Source organism: Mastomys coucha, unplaced genomic scaffold (genome assembly GCF_008632895.1).
Source record: "Mastomys coucha isolate ucsf_1 unplaced genomic scaffold, UCSF_Mcou_1 pScaffold16, whole genome shotgun sequence".
NCBI classification, from domain to species: Eukaryota; Metazoa; Chordata; class Mammalia; order Rodentia; family Muridae; genus Mastomys; species Mastomys coucha.
In genome coordinates, this window is record NW_022196898.1 from 64,111,361 (window position 1) to 64,129,395 (window position 18,035).

The window sequence follows — 18,035 nt, forward strand, 5'->3', positions numbered from 1 at the left end:
GTATGGAACTATCACCTTCTCCATCTGGTGGGAGGAAGGTAGAGTGAAGAAGTAACTGGTTTAGACTCAGCAGTAAACTTCCAGAGTTGACTGGTTGTTTTCTAAAGAGTTTGTACTGGCTGGTTTTGTGTGCCCACTTGACACAGGCTGGAGTTATCACAGAGAAGGGAGCTTCAGTTGGGGAAGTGCCTCCATGAGGTCCAGATGTGGGGCATTTTCTCAATTAGTGATCAAGGGGGCAGGGCCCCTTGTGGGTGGTGCCATCCCTGGGCTGGAAGTCTTGGGTTCTATAAGAGAGCAGTCTGAGCAAGCCAGGGGAAGCAAGCCAGCAAGGAACATCCCTCCATGGCCTCTGCATCAGCTCCTGCTTTGTGACCTGCTTGAGTTCCAGTCCTGACTTCCTATGGTGATCAACAGCAATGTGGAAGTAAGCTAAATAAACCCTTTCCTCCCCAACTTGCTTCATGGTCATGATGTTTGTACAGGAATAGAAACCCTGATTAAGCAAGAGCTTAACTAATTGGGGCTGGGAGATGGCTCCCTGGGCAAAGTGCTTGTCCTGCAAACAGCAGGAGCCACACTCAGATCCCAGGACCCACATAAAAAGCTGCATGTGATGATCTAGAGAGACAGCTCAGTGGGTAAGAGCCCGGCCTGTTCTTCCAGAGGGCCCAAGTTAAGTGCCTGTAACTCTAGCTCCTGAGGAAGTCATCTGATGTCAACCTCCAGCCTCCACCTGTGCACTGGCACAGATGGAGCACACACACACACATACACACCACGCACACACATACACTCACACCATACACACACACACACACACACACACTCATACTACACACACATACATACCACACACACACCACACACACACTCACATACACTCATACCACACACATCACACATACACACCACACACTCACATACACACCAAACACATACACACAACACACACACACCATGTGCTCACATGCACATTCCTACAAAGAATAAATAAGTAATCTAACAGGCTTTTCCCAACTGTTATTTAAAGATGCAATGTTGCAAAGAAGACTTATATAAACACTGAAGTTCATTATATGGAGACACAAATGCTTATCTTTGAGTAGGCTTTCAAAGAATAACAAATCACATTCGTATTTACCTAGTGCCCTGGAGATTGTCTTACACTCTAAGAGAATGCAAGATAAAATAATAGCAATATTAGAATTAAAATAAGAAAACAGAAACCTGTGAATTCTTCATTTGTAAAGAGGAAGAAGTGATGGTTGTGAAAAGAGAAGCTAAGAACCCACTAACCCTTTCTGCTTTCAGGCCAGTCAATTTGAGGAAGAAGTATATAAACAGGGAAAGTTGGAAACCAATTCTCTAAATTAAACTCCTGATATAGGCAAACAGAAAGCAAAGGCTTGGTGAAAAGCGAGGGTATGAGTTTAAAGAATATTAGTTTTAGTTCTCATGGGTAGGGAACTACACTTCAAGTACTCCATCAGTGAGTTATAGCAGTGTTCCTAAAGAATATTCTTAAAGAGCCAGGCTGTTAGTGGATGACTGTAAAATCAACACGGGAGGTGGAGGCAGGTGGAGTTCAAGTCTAGCCTCAGATAAAGAGGGAGTGCCTGGCTAGTCTGGATTACATGAGACTGTCTCAGAAACCAAACCAAACAAAACAAAACCTTAAAGTAATGATGTTAAAGATCTGTATTGAATGTCAAACCCACATAACTGTTTGTATTTGTTGGCCTTTTATGAGCACATGGAAATAAAAGTTAGGATTAAAATAGAAGCTAAATTGTTTTAGAAAATGCAAACTAAGTCCCTTGAGGGAGTGACAAAGCTTTCTTTGTGTTAGTCCTACCTTTTTTGAAAAACTGAGACTCCACAGTTGCCACAGGCCAGCCAATCTGGGCCTCCCTCAGCCCTCGGGAGAAATGGGGGTGGGGGTTCCTAGTCAGGTCGACAAGGCGTAGGCGAAGAAATGATGGCAGAGACGACACATGAAGTACAGGATCTGAATGTATTTCTTAAAAATGGCATCAGACTTTTACAGTCATTGCAAAGAGAGATGGTAAATCTGGCAGCTCAATAGTTGAGGTACATCTGAGGCTATCTAAAACATACTGGGTCTAAAGCAGCAGCTATCTCCTCTGAACTGGTGCTGGATTACATGAGTCTGAGTCCTAGCCCATCTAAGTTCTAGTTCTAGTTCTTTTGCGAGTCCAAGTCCTTGTCCTCCAGTGCAAGTCCAAGTCCTAGTCCTCTCCTTGTCCTAGTCCTAGTCCTTGTACAAAGTAAAAAAGCAGGCTTAAGTAGCATACAGCAAGTAGGGCAGATGACAAGAGTCACATAGGCAGGTGACACATTAAGGTCAGTGATCTTACTGACCGAGATCACATATCCAGTTGTGAAGCAGGCGGGAAGAGCAATGATGTCTGCCTGCTGGGGCTAATTTGGTATTTCTATGCTAATTCTCTGGTTCTGCTAGAGGCAAGGACTAGGAGGTTCCAATCTAGCATCTCCTGCTAATTCTCTGGGTCTTGCTAGGGGCAAGCAGTGGGGAGTTCCGACCTAACACTTCTAGCTAATGTCCTTGAGTGGAAGCCCTTCAATTACTCTCTAGTATGTAAAACATTTCTAATGTGAACTACCTATTAGCATAAGGAATGTGCTAGATCTCTGTTGCTAGCTCTGGCAAGGCAGGTTCCTAGAAAGAAATTCCAAGCTATGGATAGTTTGGTATTAAAACTATGATAGATTGGAAACATTGTGTTGGCCAGGGGACAATGCCCAATCTTAGCCATTTACGAATCATTTCTTGGGGTACCTTTATGCCTAAATATGAAGGCGTGTTGACGATTGGAAAGACTGATCTGGAACACGTCTGAGTTAGGAGATACCAGCGACTGTCTGAATCTCCAGGAGGCACAGAACTCCTTTTGGATCCTTATTGCCTCTTATCCTTAATCAGGATTTTATCCCCCATATTTTGGATGTGACTGGAGTAGACGAGTGTGCGTGACACACAGTGGCATCCATGCCAAGCCCATCCATACTCTCACCAGGCATAGTGGAGTTCTGTCTCACCCTCAGATGCCTAGTCTGCACCCAGCTTCCCTCAACACTGCTGATATATTCTCAACACAAAGGGTCACACCAGCCTGAAGGAGATCCCAATGTACCATAATTTTAGAAGTTTTACTCTAAAACACTCTGTTTTTTTCTTAATAAGCCTATGTTCACTTCCTGTCAACTGGTTGCTTGTTCCACCTCTTAACCTATAGTTGACTCTATTTACTCCTGTTACAATATTCAAGCAGAAAGCTCTTAAGTTAAAGGTGTGTGCTAAGGCTGAGCCACACCACAACTAAAAACAGATTTTTCTGGTAAATAACACTATTTGGAGATTCACAATGTGATCAAATATCCTGCAATATCCATCCACAGTTACATGAACTATACACAGCATACACAAACACAGTATACTGTAACATCCGACTGGGCTCACTTGAGCCCTAACCTTAGCTGCTTACAAGGAATAGGGAACGATGGAAACCTAGATGTAGCTAGGTATGAAGCAGCAGAGAGTAATGGAGGCACATTTCTGTTCTAAAGGCCTCAAGTACTCTGGAATACTCCAGTACAAAGACAGACATGCTTGGGATGAATGTGGCAAAACCTGCTAGGGTTAATATAAGATCCTTAATGGAAATACCTGAATAACCATTCCCACTGCTCTTGTGCATTAGAAAGCCTTAATTATAGTGTTATCTGAATCCAAGCATTGTAACACTACAACTATTGATCTCATAACCAACCAGCTACTAAGTGTGTAATGGACAAGTGGCATAGATATTATTTATATACTGGACACAGAGATGATTCATGTCACAGGTAGGACAGAATAAGAATGAGATTTCATCACGCTACTCAGAAAGGAGCTGCATTCAAAACTGATGGGTTACTTATGTTGAATTTTCTAGATGTTTCTGGACCACACAGTTGACTCTAGGTAGCTCAAACTACAGAAAGTGGAAACTGTAGGTAAGGATACTAGTACATACAAGTTACAGATCAAATCTATGTCCCTGGCTTAGTTTATTACATTAAAAAAGCAGCAGCTCATATTTAGGGTATAAGCAACAATTTATTTATAACGTTAGGGTATAACGTTAATATTGAAGTTGACTATTAAACATATTCGTCAAGTTTTCTCGTTCACTTGGGAGATATTCATGGAGCTTACATGATGAAGCATTCTCAGCAACTGAACATACCAAACTCCATCTGCAAAGTGAGTCGAGTCCGTGGTGGCTGACACCTTACTCACTGTGTTGCAGCATGTATGGGGTAAGTTAGTGCAGCAAGGAGGCAGAGCGTAAGTCAACACCTAGAGGTGTGGGTTTGCCAGCCCAACTCCTTCACATTCGATGATGTAAGTGTCCTTAGTGGCATCTTCTTCCTCTTCTGATTTCTTCACAGTAAATTTGGCCTGGAAGCAGAATATTAGTATGTAAATATACATGAAGAGGACAGAGGGCAGTCCTAGAACTGAAGTAAAGGAGACAGAGAATTAATATCAAACAAATTTGTTGAAAAAGGTATGCACATAAAAATTAAGAGACATGTTTAGAAATTCAATACTTCTTTTGTCCTAGGACCGTGGTACTTATTCACTGTTGTGGAGTCTGTCAGGATAGAGAATCAGGCTCCACTCCACACCCACTAAGAACAGGAGACATGTGCAGCCAAGTCAAGCGTAGATTCTGAAGCATCATCTGCTGCAGGCCAGAAGGCATATTCTCTCTTCCCTTTTGTTTTTCTAAAACATGTATCTGAACCATTTACCTGTCAGGTATGACATTATTTGCTCTCATTAAATTTTTCCTGCCAATTTAATTCTCTAAATACATAATTCAGGAAGTTAGCTCAGAAAGGGTAGGTGGGATGGAGGGGTGGCAGTGACTAATACCCTTCAGCATTGAGCTTAACACTGTAGTTCTCGCTTATTAGCTAAAGCAGCTCTGAAACTCTCTCTCTGTGACTATGCTCTGAAAGCACCATTTTAAAGGCCAATGCTGATCCTTTTAACAAAACAATTTAAGTCAAAACAACTGAATAGGTTTGAAGGGTTTGCAGCCCCCTAGGACGAACAACAATATGAACTAACTAGTACCCTCAGAGCTCCTAGGGACTCAACCACCAACCAAGGAGTATACATGGTGGGACTGATTGTTCTGGCAGCATGTGTATAGTAGAGGATTGCAAAAATCAACCATCAATGGGAGGAGAAGCCCTTGGTTCTGTGAAGGTTCTGTGCCCCAGTGTAGGGGAATGCCAGGCCCAATAAGTGGGAGAGGGTGGCGTGGCAAGAATGGGGAAGGGGGAGGCAACAGGGGTTTGTTCTTGTTTTTGTTTGTTTGTTTGTTTGCTTGTTCCTGGGAGGGGAAACTGGGAAAAGGAAAATCATATGACATGTGAATAAAGAAAATATCTAATAAAAAAAAAAGATTCTGGCAAAGGGATTTCAAGTATGCCTTACTTTTAGAAGTCTAAAATACAATTTGACACAATTATTCTGAGATCTTACTGACCAGCAATGTTCACAAGCTTTCAATTTCCATGTATGTAACAGTGCACTGTATAAGTGGACATCTAAAAGTCACTGTGCAATGACAAACCTGAACACAGAGCAAGGGAGCCAAATTCCTGTATAGTTATTTGTCTGCAGTTTCAAATTATGAACATGAAAACATAAAACACAAGCAGGAGATTGGGGGTCATTTCAAGTTTATGCATAGGCCTACTTATGGAGCCTAAAAGATGATCCAGTTGTAGTCTCTGATTTTTTACAGATGAGCTATTTGTACCGAAGCACAGAAAAATAAAGACACTATGGCACAAGTCACCCAGCAGAGTGCAACTAAGAGTCAGGTGTGGGTGGTGCAGTCCTGTAAGCCCAGCATGCAAGAGGCTGAGGCAGAAAACTCTTGAGTTTGAAGCCAGACTAGAGTACACTTAGTAAGACCCTTTTTCAAGAACTCCCCTGCCTCCAACCTACATATAGTTAAATAAAAGACAAGAGTCACAACCCCAGTTCCAGAAACTTTCTGTTCTGTACTCTCTTCAAGTAATACATAGTGGCTACAAATATACAAAGTACTGTAACACTGTAGGCTACAATGAATAAAACTTGATACCAATTAGCAAGGACACCAATCTATGAGAGAGAAGAGAAAATAACTGTAAACACAGCATAAGTAGAAATAAAAATAAGTGAAGGGGGCTGAAGAGATGGCTAAGCACTTACGAGCACTGGCTGTTCTTACAGGGGACCCAGAATTCATTCCCAGCACCCACATGGAGGCTCACAATCACCTGGATTAGACATTCTCTTCTGACTTCTCAGGGAACCAGGCACACATATGGTACACAGACATAAATGAAGGCAAATCATTCATACATATAAAATAAAATAGAAATAAGTTTAAAAATAATAGGGGGCCAGAGAGATGGCTCAGTGGTTAAGAGCACTGACTGCTCTTCCAGACGTTCTGAATTTAATCTCCGCAACCACATGGTTGCTCACAACCATCTGTAATGGGATCTGATGCCCTCTTCTGGTGTGTCTGAAGAAACTAACAGTATACTCACATACATAAAATAAATAAACCTTAAAAATAATAATAGGATGAAGCTCATTGATAGCATGTTTGCCCGACACACATGAATTATTGGTTTGATTTCTCGGGGCAATAAGCAACAACAACAACAAAGGGAATCAAGGGTATTATAAAAGTCAACTCGCTCCAGTCTCGGATATAATCTACCTTGGATTCTCATCAGGTTTTGTGATTAAGACCTATCCATTTCTCATCACAACAGCAACCAAGAACAGAGACTGTGGAACAGTGCAGTGCAGAAGGAGAAGCAGGTGACAAGCTTTGTGTGCTGACACGGCTGTGACGCTTAAGCTCTCCTCGGCTAGTGAATTATTTCTGGTGATAGAAGGAGTGAAGAGGGCATTTGAGACAGGGTCTTGCTGCTATACAGCACTGGCTGGTCTTGATTCCCTGATCCCCAGGAGCCCCAATCCTCCTACTTCCACCTTCAAAGCAACACAATGACAAGACTGCACCTCCATGCCTAGGTCATTAAGAATATAGTCATTCTCACATTCTCTCTCCCTCTCTCCATGTCTCTCTCTCTCTCTCTCCCTCCCTCCCTCCCTCCCTCTCCATGGTTTCTCTATGTGGCCCTGGCTGACCTGAAACTAGCTCTATAGACCAAGCTGACCATGAACCCAGAAATCTACTTGCCTCTGCCTCTCAAGTGCTGGGATTAAAGGTACCATATGCCTTAGGGTGTATGCATGTGCGTGTGTGTTTTATTCTCGTTTGTCTTTTTTACTTGTTTTCTTGTTTTCCTAAGAAAGGTGTGAGTTGGAAGTGTAAGAAGCTGGGGAGGATGAAGCTCTAGAAGGAGATGAGGTAGGGAAACCATGATCAGAATATTTTGTACGGAAAAAATTACTTCAATTGAAAAAATAAAATAAAAGAAGAATATTCTTTAGGGACCATGGTGTAGTTCTCCTGCATTCTTTTTGTTGTTCTTTTTGTTTTAAAAGTCTGTCTTACAGCCTAGGCTTGCCTGAAATGTGCTACATAGATAAAGCTGGCCTCTGACTCCCAAGTGACAGATGGCAGGTAGTCACCACATGACTCAAGTGAATGTCTTTTATAACTTCCAAAAAGGTGGCAAGCCCATAAAACTTGAGTCAGAATCTTACAGAATTATATTACAGAGAATATAGCAGCCATGTGTGGTGGCTCCTGCTGTATCTAAGCATTCCATAAGCTGAGGCCAGAGGATCACAAGTTTTACTGGTCTACCTAGGAAGTTCAAGGCCAGGCCAAAATATATACTGAGGCCTTGACTATTAAAACTAAACTAAAACCATGCAAAAGAATAAAAACAAAATTCCCAAATAAAAAACATGCTACATTACCAGAAAAGAAGCTGTATATATTAGTGGTAATAAACAGTGAGAAGCAATTTGAGAAGAAAAAGAACAGTGGCTTTACTAGCTAAAGGGTACTTTTTTTTATGTTTCCTATGAAAAGATTAACATTAATTTCACAGTGAAATATATTATTATTATTATTATTATTATTATTATTATTATTATTATTATTATTACTACTACTACTACTATTATTTTAGACAAGAGTACTGAAGAAAAGGTATAAACATGACCTCACACATTATCAAAGCACAGCCTTCACTGATGCACAGGACCTCAGACTCAAAAATTGTCCTGGGATGCTCAAAACCCAGGCTGCTAGCACAAAGCCCAGGCATCAGAACACCGACTCTGCTCACTCTACTCGCCCAGCGTGTCACAGAGGAGACAGGAAGCAGATACCGAGGCTGCTGAGAGCCCGCCACACAGGGAGCCCATGAGCAGCGCCAACTGGGATTACTGCTAGGTTTCCTGTTTATTAACCCAGTCAGTCTTTCTAACACAATACTCACCTTTGCTAGCTGTTCGGCAAAGTGTATAGCAGTCTGTGTGTGGAGTGTGACTGGTCCTGTTTTTATTCTGGAAATTCCATTGGCTAGCGCCATGAAAATAATCAGCTATCAAAAAAGAACAAAGAAGAAAAATCTCACAAACATGCTATATTCAGATTTACAAATTCTACAACCACCCACAGGAAAATGCTACTAGAAATCAAAATAGCTTTTAAAAGAAACTAAAAGAGGGTTGGAGATGGCTCAGTGGGTGAGACCACTGACTGATCTTCCAAAGGTCCTGAGTTCAAATCCCAGCAACTACATGGTGGCTCACAACCACCCATAATGAGATCTGATGCCCTCTTCTGGTGCACCTGAAGTCAGCTACAGTGTACATGTATAATAATAAATAAATCTTTGGACCAGAGCAAGCAGGGACTGAGCAAGTGGAGTTGACTGGAGCGAGCAGAGGTTCTAAAAATTCAATTCCCAACAACCACATGAAGGCTCAAAACCATCTGTACAGCTACAGTGTACTCACATACATAAAATAAATAAATAAATCTTTTTTAAAAAAGAAACTAAAAGAATAATTCCTATTTTCTTTATGTTTCTAGAAGTTTTACACGGTGACAGAGACTATGTGTTAGCCAGAGTCTGTGGATTGGTAAATGCTTAGCCAGACTGACTTCTTTTCTCTTTGTTTGTTTGTTTGGTTTTTGTTTTTTAAAGACAGGGTTTCTCTGTGTATTACTGGCTGTCCTGGACTCAATTTGTAGACCAGGCTTGACCTCTAACTCACAGAGATCCACCTGCCTCTGCCTCCCAAGTGCTGGGATTAAAGACAGGTTGCCATCATGCCTGACCTATAGGACTTACTTTTAACAATTTATGTTTCAGAATAAAATACAGAGTTGGTCACTGATATACTTAATTAGACCAAATATTTTATGACAAGTATTTATACTCTTCTAAAATTCTATTTTAAAAGGTAAATGGAGCCGGGCAGTGGTGGCGCAGGCCTTTAATCCCAGCACTTGGGAGGCAGAGGCAGGTGGATTTCTGAGTTCGAGGCCAGCCTGGTCTACAGAGTGAGTTCCAGGACAGCCAGGACTACTCAGAGAAACCCTGTCTCAGAAAAAACAAAAAAAAAAAAGGTAAATGTAGACTACAGAATTCCTGGGAACATGAACTTAGGAAGAAGGAAATAACTAAACACAAGGAAAACTGTCCCCAGGAAATGGTCAAGACATATTGAAGAGCCCTCCTCTTCTTGATTCTGAGGACCAATCACAAGACTCCACCCACACAGGCAAGAATAGCCTGGCCACTGAGCAGGCAGGATGGAGAATGTGAGGGTAGAGAGTGAGACCTTGTCTCAAAAGAGCAGTGGTCCAAATATTCAACACTTCCCAATGGGAGTCAACCCTTTGTGTGTGAGAATGAGAGAGACTAATGTGTCTGGATACTTGATGGCACGATTAAAGAAATTTGTATGCAACATAGTTATGTTCAAATCCGGCAGGGAAAACGGTTTTGATCCTAACAGTGTCATTACCTGGTCTTGTAAATACTCGTCCACAGTGCCACCATGTCTAAGATTTGCTAACAGCATTTCAGCAGCTTCAATTCCAACCTTGTCTGCATTCACACCTACAACAGGCACAATAATAAAGAAGATAACAAATGACTCACAAGTCACCTAGTTTAACTGAACTAAATACTGTGAAACATACTTAAAATCCCAGCATTTGGGAACCTACAACACCACTGTTTCAAGTGCAAGGCCAGCCTGAGCTACAAAGTGAAATTCTGTCTCAGAAAAACAATCAATCAAAAAGTTTAATTGATACATCCCAATTAGCATAGATGTAACATTATTTCCAGGCTTCTGGACTTAACCTATGCACTTTTCAGGAAGAATCTCAATGTTATTTAATCTTATGAAACTTGAGAAATGTCAATATGTCAAAGCAAAAGTGGAGTAAATAAGTTGTTTGGTACCCATTTAAAAAATCCAGTGAGGCGGTTCAATGAGTAAAAGCACCCAAGGCTAAGCCTGATCATCCAAATTCAATTTCCAGGAAACAAAGAGAAAAGAGAGGGCTAACTTCTAAACATTGTCCTCTGACCTCAGCATGCTCCCTGGCATTTATTTTGTAATACCATTCGTGGGCTGGGGATGTGGCTCAATGCATGAACAGCTGCCTTGCACCTGTGAAGCTCTAACTTACCCAGAACTATGAAAAACAGGTACAAAAAAACAACAAAATGCAGGCTTTGGAGACTGGTACAGTCAAGATCACTGGCTGCTCTTCCAGAGGACCCAGGTTCAGTATGTAGCACCCACATGCTAGCCCACAACTGTCTATAATTCTAATCCCAGGAGAATCAACACCATCTTCTGCTCTCCCCAGGTACCAGGCACATAAGTGCTACAGACATACGTGTAGGCAAAACACTCATACATAACTTAATTTTTAAAAAAAATTAATTATAAAGCCAGTTTATAAAAAGTTAAAACCTAAAGCTATACCTCAGTTTTCAACTTACAACTTGTGATTTACACAAGTTAGAATTGGTCACGGACAATTTAATCGGAATTGAAGACTTTTCAGTATTCTCTTAAAATGTAACAGATGACATTCTCAGATCATCTATTTAAAGTTTAGTCTCTTTTACTACTAAACGCAGAATTTAGGGAGGCTGATGCAGGAGACTTAACTATGAAGTCAGCGTGGGCTTCAGAGCAAGACACCATTTCACAAAACAGTAGGTTCCAAATAAAACAATCTGAACAGGCTCTAGTTCACTTATGCACCTGTTCTTCTATCTCCTACCTTTCCATACATCCTAACTCTTCAGTAGAAGGATGAATACAAAATAAGACTACCAGAAGTACAGAAAGTCAACTATCCAATATTCTTTAAAAGAAACCCTTGACTACAAACGAGAATGTCTTAAAAGCTCAGAATGAGGCTAATTTTGTTTGTATTCTTTATCTTTGCATTTACTGGACCATATATCAAATACACACACACACACACACACACACACACACACACACACACACACACACACACACACACACACACACACACACACACACACACACCCTTGAGAAAACTGTCCAGAAAAGCTCTATATGAAATTATCTTTGTAAAGTTTCTCCTAAAAATGCTCACAGGAAAGCCCTGAGCATGAGAGAACCAGACCGACCCAAATGTCGAGGGATTCTGTTAAGAACAGTGTCCTGAACTTTTCCAAATGTCAGTATCATGAGGTTTAAAAAGAAAAGGTAAGCAGAGAATCTTGTGCTAAAGACAGACTGAGCTGGGCATATCTGCAATCCCAGCACATGGAAAGCTAAGACAAGGCTCAGTCTACAGCAATTACCAGGCCAAGCAGGACTGACCTTGCCTGAAGAAAACTGAATAGACTAGAGTAAGACTCACAACAGCCCAAAGCTATGTGGACATAAATACATTTTGTTTCTAGGCAGCCTGTTTAAGTCAATGTGTAGCTATGTCTGTAACAAATTCTTCAGGTATAAGGCCGGCATTGTTAATCTGTATATTAGGAAATACATGTTGCAGAACTCATGGCTGAGACATGGTCCCCACAGCTGAACACTGCAACACTTCAGAAATAAGCACAGTGTGCAGCCAAATGTTCATGACTGGGGCACCCAGTAGAGGGTATAAGAATGACTACTTGAGGTCTAAAAATTTCTCAAATATAGAGTTGAAAAAAATGAAAAATTCACTGATTCAAAAATAGAATTAGTTGGTTATCTTTTAGTATGTCAATCATCATTCTCAACAGTATATATTAAAAAGATAAAGATTTCCTCACGGATAACGGCATTTAAAGGCCCTTCCTTCATGGATACCTCTTTTGCCAAGTGATGATCCAGCAAACAAGCAGCCCGTGGATGTCTCAGCAACAATGCTACGCGAGACGGAAAAAGTACAGTTACCCACACTGCAATATTCTAAGTGTCATGTAAGTCCAACACAAGAAACCAGTTACTGTTAAACCAGTAACCTTACATCTACACTCCAAGAATGAAATTCCTCCCACAGACAATAAAGTCACCAACAATCTCATGGGGCAGGAGGATTCCTCTGGGCAAAGTTCAAGAGACTCTAAACTATTCACATGTCTAAACTACTCCCATGTACAGAATGCCACCACCCTCCCCTACAAGTTATTCTATCATTTGCACTGGTCACAGTACACAGGATAAAAAGGACTTTACACAGACTTTAGTTCTGTTCTGCTTCCTTTTGTTTTGTTTTTAAGGTAGTATTATGGCAAAGAAGGCAAGTACTTAATTAAACTTTGCAAATTTCTGAATAAAATGTTTGAAATGTAAGTATCCACAAAATACTATATCTCTACACTTTAAAAATATCAATTAAAGAATTTGTTTTGTTTTGGTTTTGGTTCTCTGTATAGCTTTGGTTGTCCTGGCACTCACTCTGTACACTAGTCTGACCTCAAACTCAGAGATCCATCTGCTTCTGCCTCCCGAGAGCTGGAATTAAAGATGTGCACCACCACCGACCAGCCCAATTAAAGAATTTTTGTTAAGACTTAACTCCTAACTGGCTCAACATAATATTTTTAAAAGACAGCATTACTATACTAAGTAACTGTAATTTTAAACCTAAGGTATCTTTAAAAACTAAAAATTTTCTGTTAGTATTAGTTCCAAAGGCTACTTTCTGACTTAAATATTTAAAGCTTAAATATTTAAGGGGTCTGGAGAGAAGCTAATAAAACTGTTCTTGCGGGCTGGAGAGATGGCTCAGTGGTTAAGAGCACGGACTGCTCTTCCAAAGGTCCAAAGTTCAAATCCCACATGGTGGCTCACAACTATCTATAACGAGATCTGATGCCCTCTTTTGGTGTGTCTGAAGACAGCTACAGTGTACTTACATATAATAAATAAATCTTTAAAAAAAAAAAAAAACCAACCCTGTCTTGCACAGGAACCAAGTTAATAACCCAGCAATCACTTAGGGCAGCTCACAACTGCTTAAAACTCTAGCTCCAAGAGGCCTGAGGCTCTCTTCTGAACTCCACAGATGGCTGCATTCATACACATACCCACAGGTAAACACACATACACAACTAACATAATAAAAATAAGTCTTAAAAAAATTTATGTTCACTACAATTGTTCCTCAGTATTCATGGGGAGTTCATTCCAGGTTCTACACAAGGATACCAAAATCCAAGGGTGTTTAAGTTGTTTATTTAAATGTTATCATATTGATTAGCTCACATCTGTAATTCCAACACCAAGGGGGGAGACACCAAGATTGCTGAAATCTGAGGCCAGCCTGAACTACAGAGCAAGATCCTGTCTCCTCAAACCAAGTAACATTCTGGGTGTGTGATACATGCCTATGCTCCCAGAAAGGAAGCAGGAAGATCACATGTGTCCAAGGAGATCCTTGGCTACACAGCAAGGTCAAAAGTCAGGCTAAACTACATGAGACCTTGTTTCAAAAATCAAAAACTAAAAAGAAATGATGTTAACACTGGTACCAATTTCTAAACATACCCTCACACATCTTTAGATCACTTAGAACAGTACTACAATATACATATACTTTGTAATAGTTGTCATAGTGGACTGTTTAAGGAATGATGAAAGGAAAAAATGCCTGTATGCACTTAGAATAAACTTTTCCCTCCTAGTACTTTTATCTAGAGTTGCTTGAAATATAAACTTGGAACCAACAAATAAAGGCCTACAAACACGAAGATCCACAAAACATCTGGAGAGTGGGGGTGGGAGAATGACCTTTTTTTTTTGTGTGTGTGTTTTTGATTTAAGGCAGTATATTAATAGACAGCCCTGGCTTCCTTTAAATGTGCTATGCAGATTATGTCTAGGCTGCCCTCAAATTTGTGATCCTCCTGTCCTAGTCTCTTCCCAGTTTGGGAAGTATAGCCATGTAACAGCAAGCCTCAACCAGAATGATCACAGTGACTCACTGAACTGGTGAGGCAGGAACGTCCTTACAAATACATTGTAAGACCCTAAACTGAGCGAATGCATACAACTCTCTGATGAGCACAATGGCTCCAGGGTCTCAACCATTTCTACGTCTGTGCTCACATGATTCCACTCCCATTGCCAAAGGCTTGGTCCCTGGCCTCCTGCACAGGCTGGATGCTGACGTACAGATCCCGGATCTCCTTCCTGATGCACCGCACAGCCGCCGCCGCCATATCTTTTGCTACCTATTTCAGCAAACCAGAAAAAGAGAACAAATTTGTCACTGGTTATTTGGACCAACGTTTTTATTCCTTCAAAAGTATATAACAAAGTTAACTTTTCCATGTATCACTTTTACACTTCTATAAAGAGCACTAACTTCTAAGAAACATTTAAATGAAGACATTCAAAGTAGGGTCTGGGGAATAGGAGTGACGGCTCAGTAGTTCAGAGCACTTGGTGCTCTTTCAGGAACTGGATTCAGTTACCAACCCACATGGTGGCTAACAACCATCCCTTAACTCCAGTTTCAGAGGACTTGACACCCTCTTCTAACCTCTCAGGCACCAGGCATATATGTGGTGTACATATACACATGCAGGCAAAACTCATGTAAATAAAATAAATTGGGAGATGTAGCAATGGCTCAGCAGTTAAGAACACTGGCTACTCTTCCAGAGAGCCCACATTCCATGCCAAGCACCTACACGGTAGCTCACCACCATCTGTAACTCCAGTCCCAAGGGACCAGACACCCTGTTCTTGACCCAAAAGCTACTGCATATACATGGAACACAGATATATGTGAGGCAAAATATCCATACACAAGGATAATAAAATACAAAATCAAAACAAAACAAATAAACACAACAAGTACGTAGGGAGAGATGGCTCAGTGATTAAGAGCTTTGACAACTCTTCCAGAGGATCAGGGTACAATTCCCAGTCCCACACAGCAGCTCACAACCATCTCTAAGTCAAGTTCCAGGAGACCTGACTCCCTCACACAGACATATGTGCAGGCCAAATACCAATGGAACATAGAATAATAAATGAATTAAAATAAATTATTTTAATTAATTAAAAAATAAAAGCTCTGCCAGGCAGAGTAGAGTACAGCTTTAATCCCAGCATTGGAAGGCAGAGACAAGTGGAACTCTGAATTTGAGGCTAGCCAGATGTACATAGTGAGTTCCAGTCAGTCAAGTAAGGCAATGTCTCAAACAAAATGAACAAAAGAAATACGTTTGTTTCTTGAGATGGCTCAGTGGGTGAGTAAAGGCACTGCTGCCAGGCCTGCTGACATGAGTCAGAGCCCCAGGGCTCACATGGCAGAGGGAGTGAAATGGCTCCTTTAACTGACCTCTTTTACCACTATGAACACACTAGGACATGTGCCCCACCCCCTACTTCCACATGTGCACCATGGAACGCAGCCTAATCCCTACCCACACTAAATAAATAAATTTAAGGCAGACCTTGGGTGCAAATTCCGCACAACATCCAGAGGAAGCTCCACTCCCAGGCACTCTAACAAGCCCAGGATCAGAGGTGAGGAGGACACAACATCTGTCCCAACACTGGGAGTAACTGGGACCAGCGGACCCAGGCAGGCAAGAAATCCACCAGCCCAGTGGCAAGGGTTCCTTCCAGTCTATCTGTGCTGGTGCTCTGAGCAGACCTTGGGTGCAAATTTTGCTGCCAGTCCCACAACACCCAGAGGAAGCTCCACTCCAGAGTGCACTAACAGTCCCAGGATCGCAGGATCCCGGAATCACAGGATCCCAGAGACAGCTTGACTCTGAGGAGTTCTGACACAAGCAGGATCACAGGAAGGACAGGCTCCAGTCAGATTTAGCCAGGGCAGGTAGCACTAGAGATAACCAGATGGCCGGAGGCAAGCTTAAGCAACAGAAACCAAGGTTACTTGGCATCATCAGAACCCAATTCTCTCACCATAGCAAGTGCTAGACACACCATCACCCCGGAAAAGCAAGATTCAGATCTAAAATCACTTCTCATGATGATGATACAGGACTTTAAGAAGGACATAAATAACTCCCTCAAAGAAATACAGGAGAAGACAGGTAATCAGCTAGAAGCCCTTAAAGAGGAAACACAAAAATTCCTTAAAGAATTACAGGAAAACACAGTTAAACAGAGGTGAAGAAAATGAACAAAACCATCCAGGATCTAAAAATGGAAATAGAAACAATAAAGAAATCACAAAGGGAGACAACCCTGGAGTTAGAAAACCTAGGAAAGAGATCAGGAGTCATAGATGCAAGCATCACCAACAGAATACAAGAGACAGAAGAGAGAATCTCAGGGGCAGAAGACACCATAGAAAGCATTGATACAACAGTCAAAGAAAACACAAACAGCAAAAAGTTCCTAACCCAAAACATCCAGGAAATCCAGGATGCAAAGAGAAGACCAAACCTAAAGATAATATGTATAGAAGAGAGTGAAGACTCCCAACTTAAAGGGCCAGTAAATATCTTCAACAAAATTATAGAAGAAAACTTCCCTAACCTAAAGAAAGAGATGCCCATGAACATACAAGAAGCTTACAGACTGGACCAGAAAAGAAATTCCTCCCGTCACATAATAATCAAAACACCAAATGCATTAAACAAAGAAAGAATTTTAAAAGCAGTAAGGGAAAAAGGTCAAGCAACATATAAAGGCAGACCTATCAGAATTACACCAGACTTCTCACCAGAGACTATGAAAGCTAGAAGATCCTGGGCAGATGTCATACAGACCCTAAGAGAACACAAATGCCAGCCCAGGCTGCTATACCCAGCAAAACTCTGACATTCACACATTATCTTTCCACAAATCCAGCCCTACAAAGTATAATAGATGGTAAACACCAACATAAGGAGCAAAACTACACTCTAGAAGAAGCAAGAAAGTAATCTTTAAACAAACCCACACAAACCTAATTCCACCTCTAACAACAAAAATAACAGGAAATAACAATTACTTTTTCTTAATATCTTAATATGAAAATTAATATTACCAACATATCTTAATCAATTGAAATCCAAAAATATGAGGAATTAGAAATTTTTTGGCTGTCATCCAGTGATCTAATTTGGTAACTGGAGACATAAGTTCAATATTGCACAATCCATATATACTTTCTGCTTGTTTGTACATGACAGTGCCTTGTTGAGTTCTACATAATGGTCTTGAAATCAGGCTTCTCCTATCTCAGCCTCTCTATTAGTACTGTTTATTTGAAGTTTTTACACTATTCTATGGTTTTCAGAACAGCTTACATATTTCAAAAGTTTATATAGCCAAAAGAAACGTAGACAATTAACTTAGGAGGTAGCTTGTAAGAGAACAACAAAGAGTAAGACTGAATGCTTTGCTTGACGTTTGTAATTACTGTATCAAGTTTGAAGAAGATGACTTTGTAAGTCACTCTTTCTCTAAGATGAATGCTTTTCCAAATTATCACAGCCAATGAACCAGATTCTTACCCTCACCT

The 18,035-nt window shown here is 40.9% G+C and overlaps 1 protein-coding gene across 2 annotated transcripts in view; it reads right to left on the bottom strand.

Moving 5' to 3' along the window:
* Positions 1 to 4,124: 4,124 nt before the first annotated feature.
* Rtca (RNA 3'-terminal phosphate cyclase) overlaps positions 4,125 to 18,035 on the bottom strand; it is a 22,844-nt gene continuing 8,933 nt past the window's right edge. For both annotated transcript variants that reach the window (XM_031375265.1, XM_031375266.1), the window contains 5 exons: positions 14,651 to 14,775; positions 12,407 to 12,465; positions 10,073 to 10,167; positions 8,533 to 8,637; positions 4,125 to 4,489 (listed from right to left, as the gene is read on the bottom strand). In XM_031375265.1, coding sequence (XP_031231125.1) covers positions 4,388 to 4,489; positions 8,533 to 8,637; positions 10,073 to 10,167; positions 12,407 to 12,465; positions 14,651 to 14,775 — 486 coding nt within the window. In that variant the 3' untranslated portion in view covers positions 4,125 to 4,387. The remainder of the gene's footprint in view (positions 4,490 to 8,532; positions 8,638 to 10,072; positions 10,168 to 12,406; positions 12,466 to 14,650; positions 14,776 to 18,035) is intronic.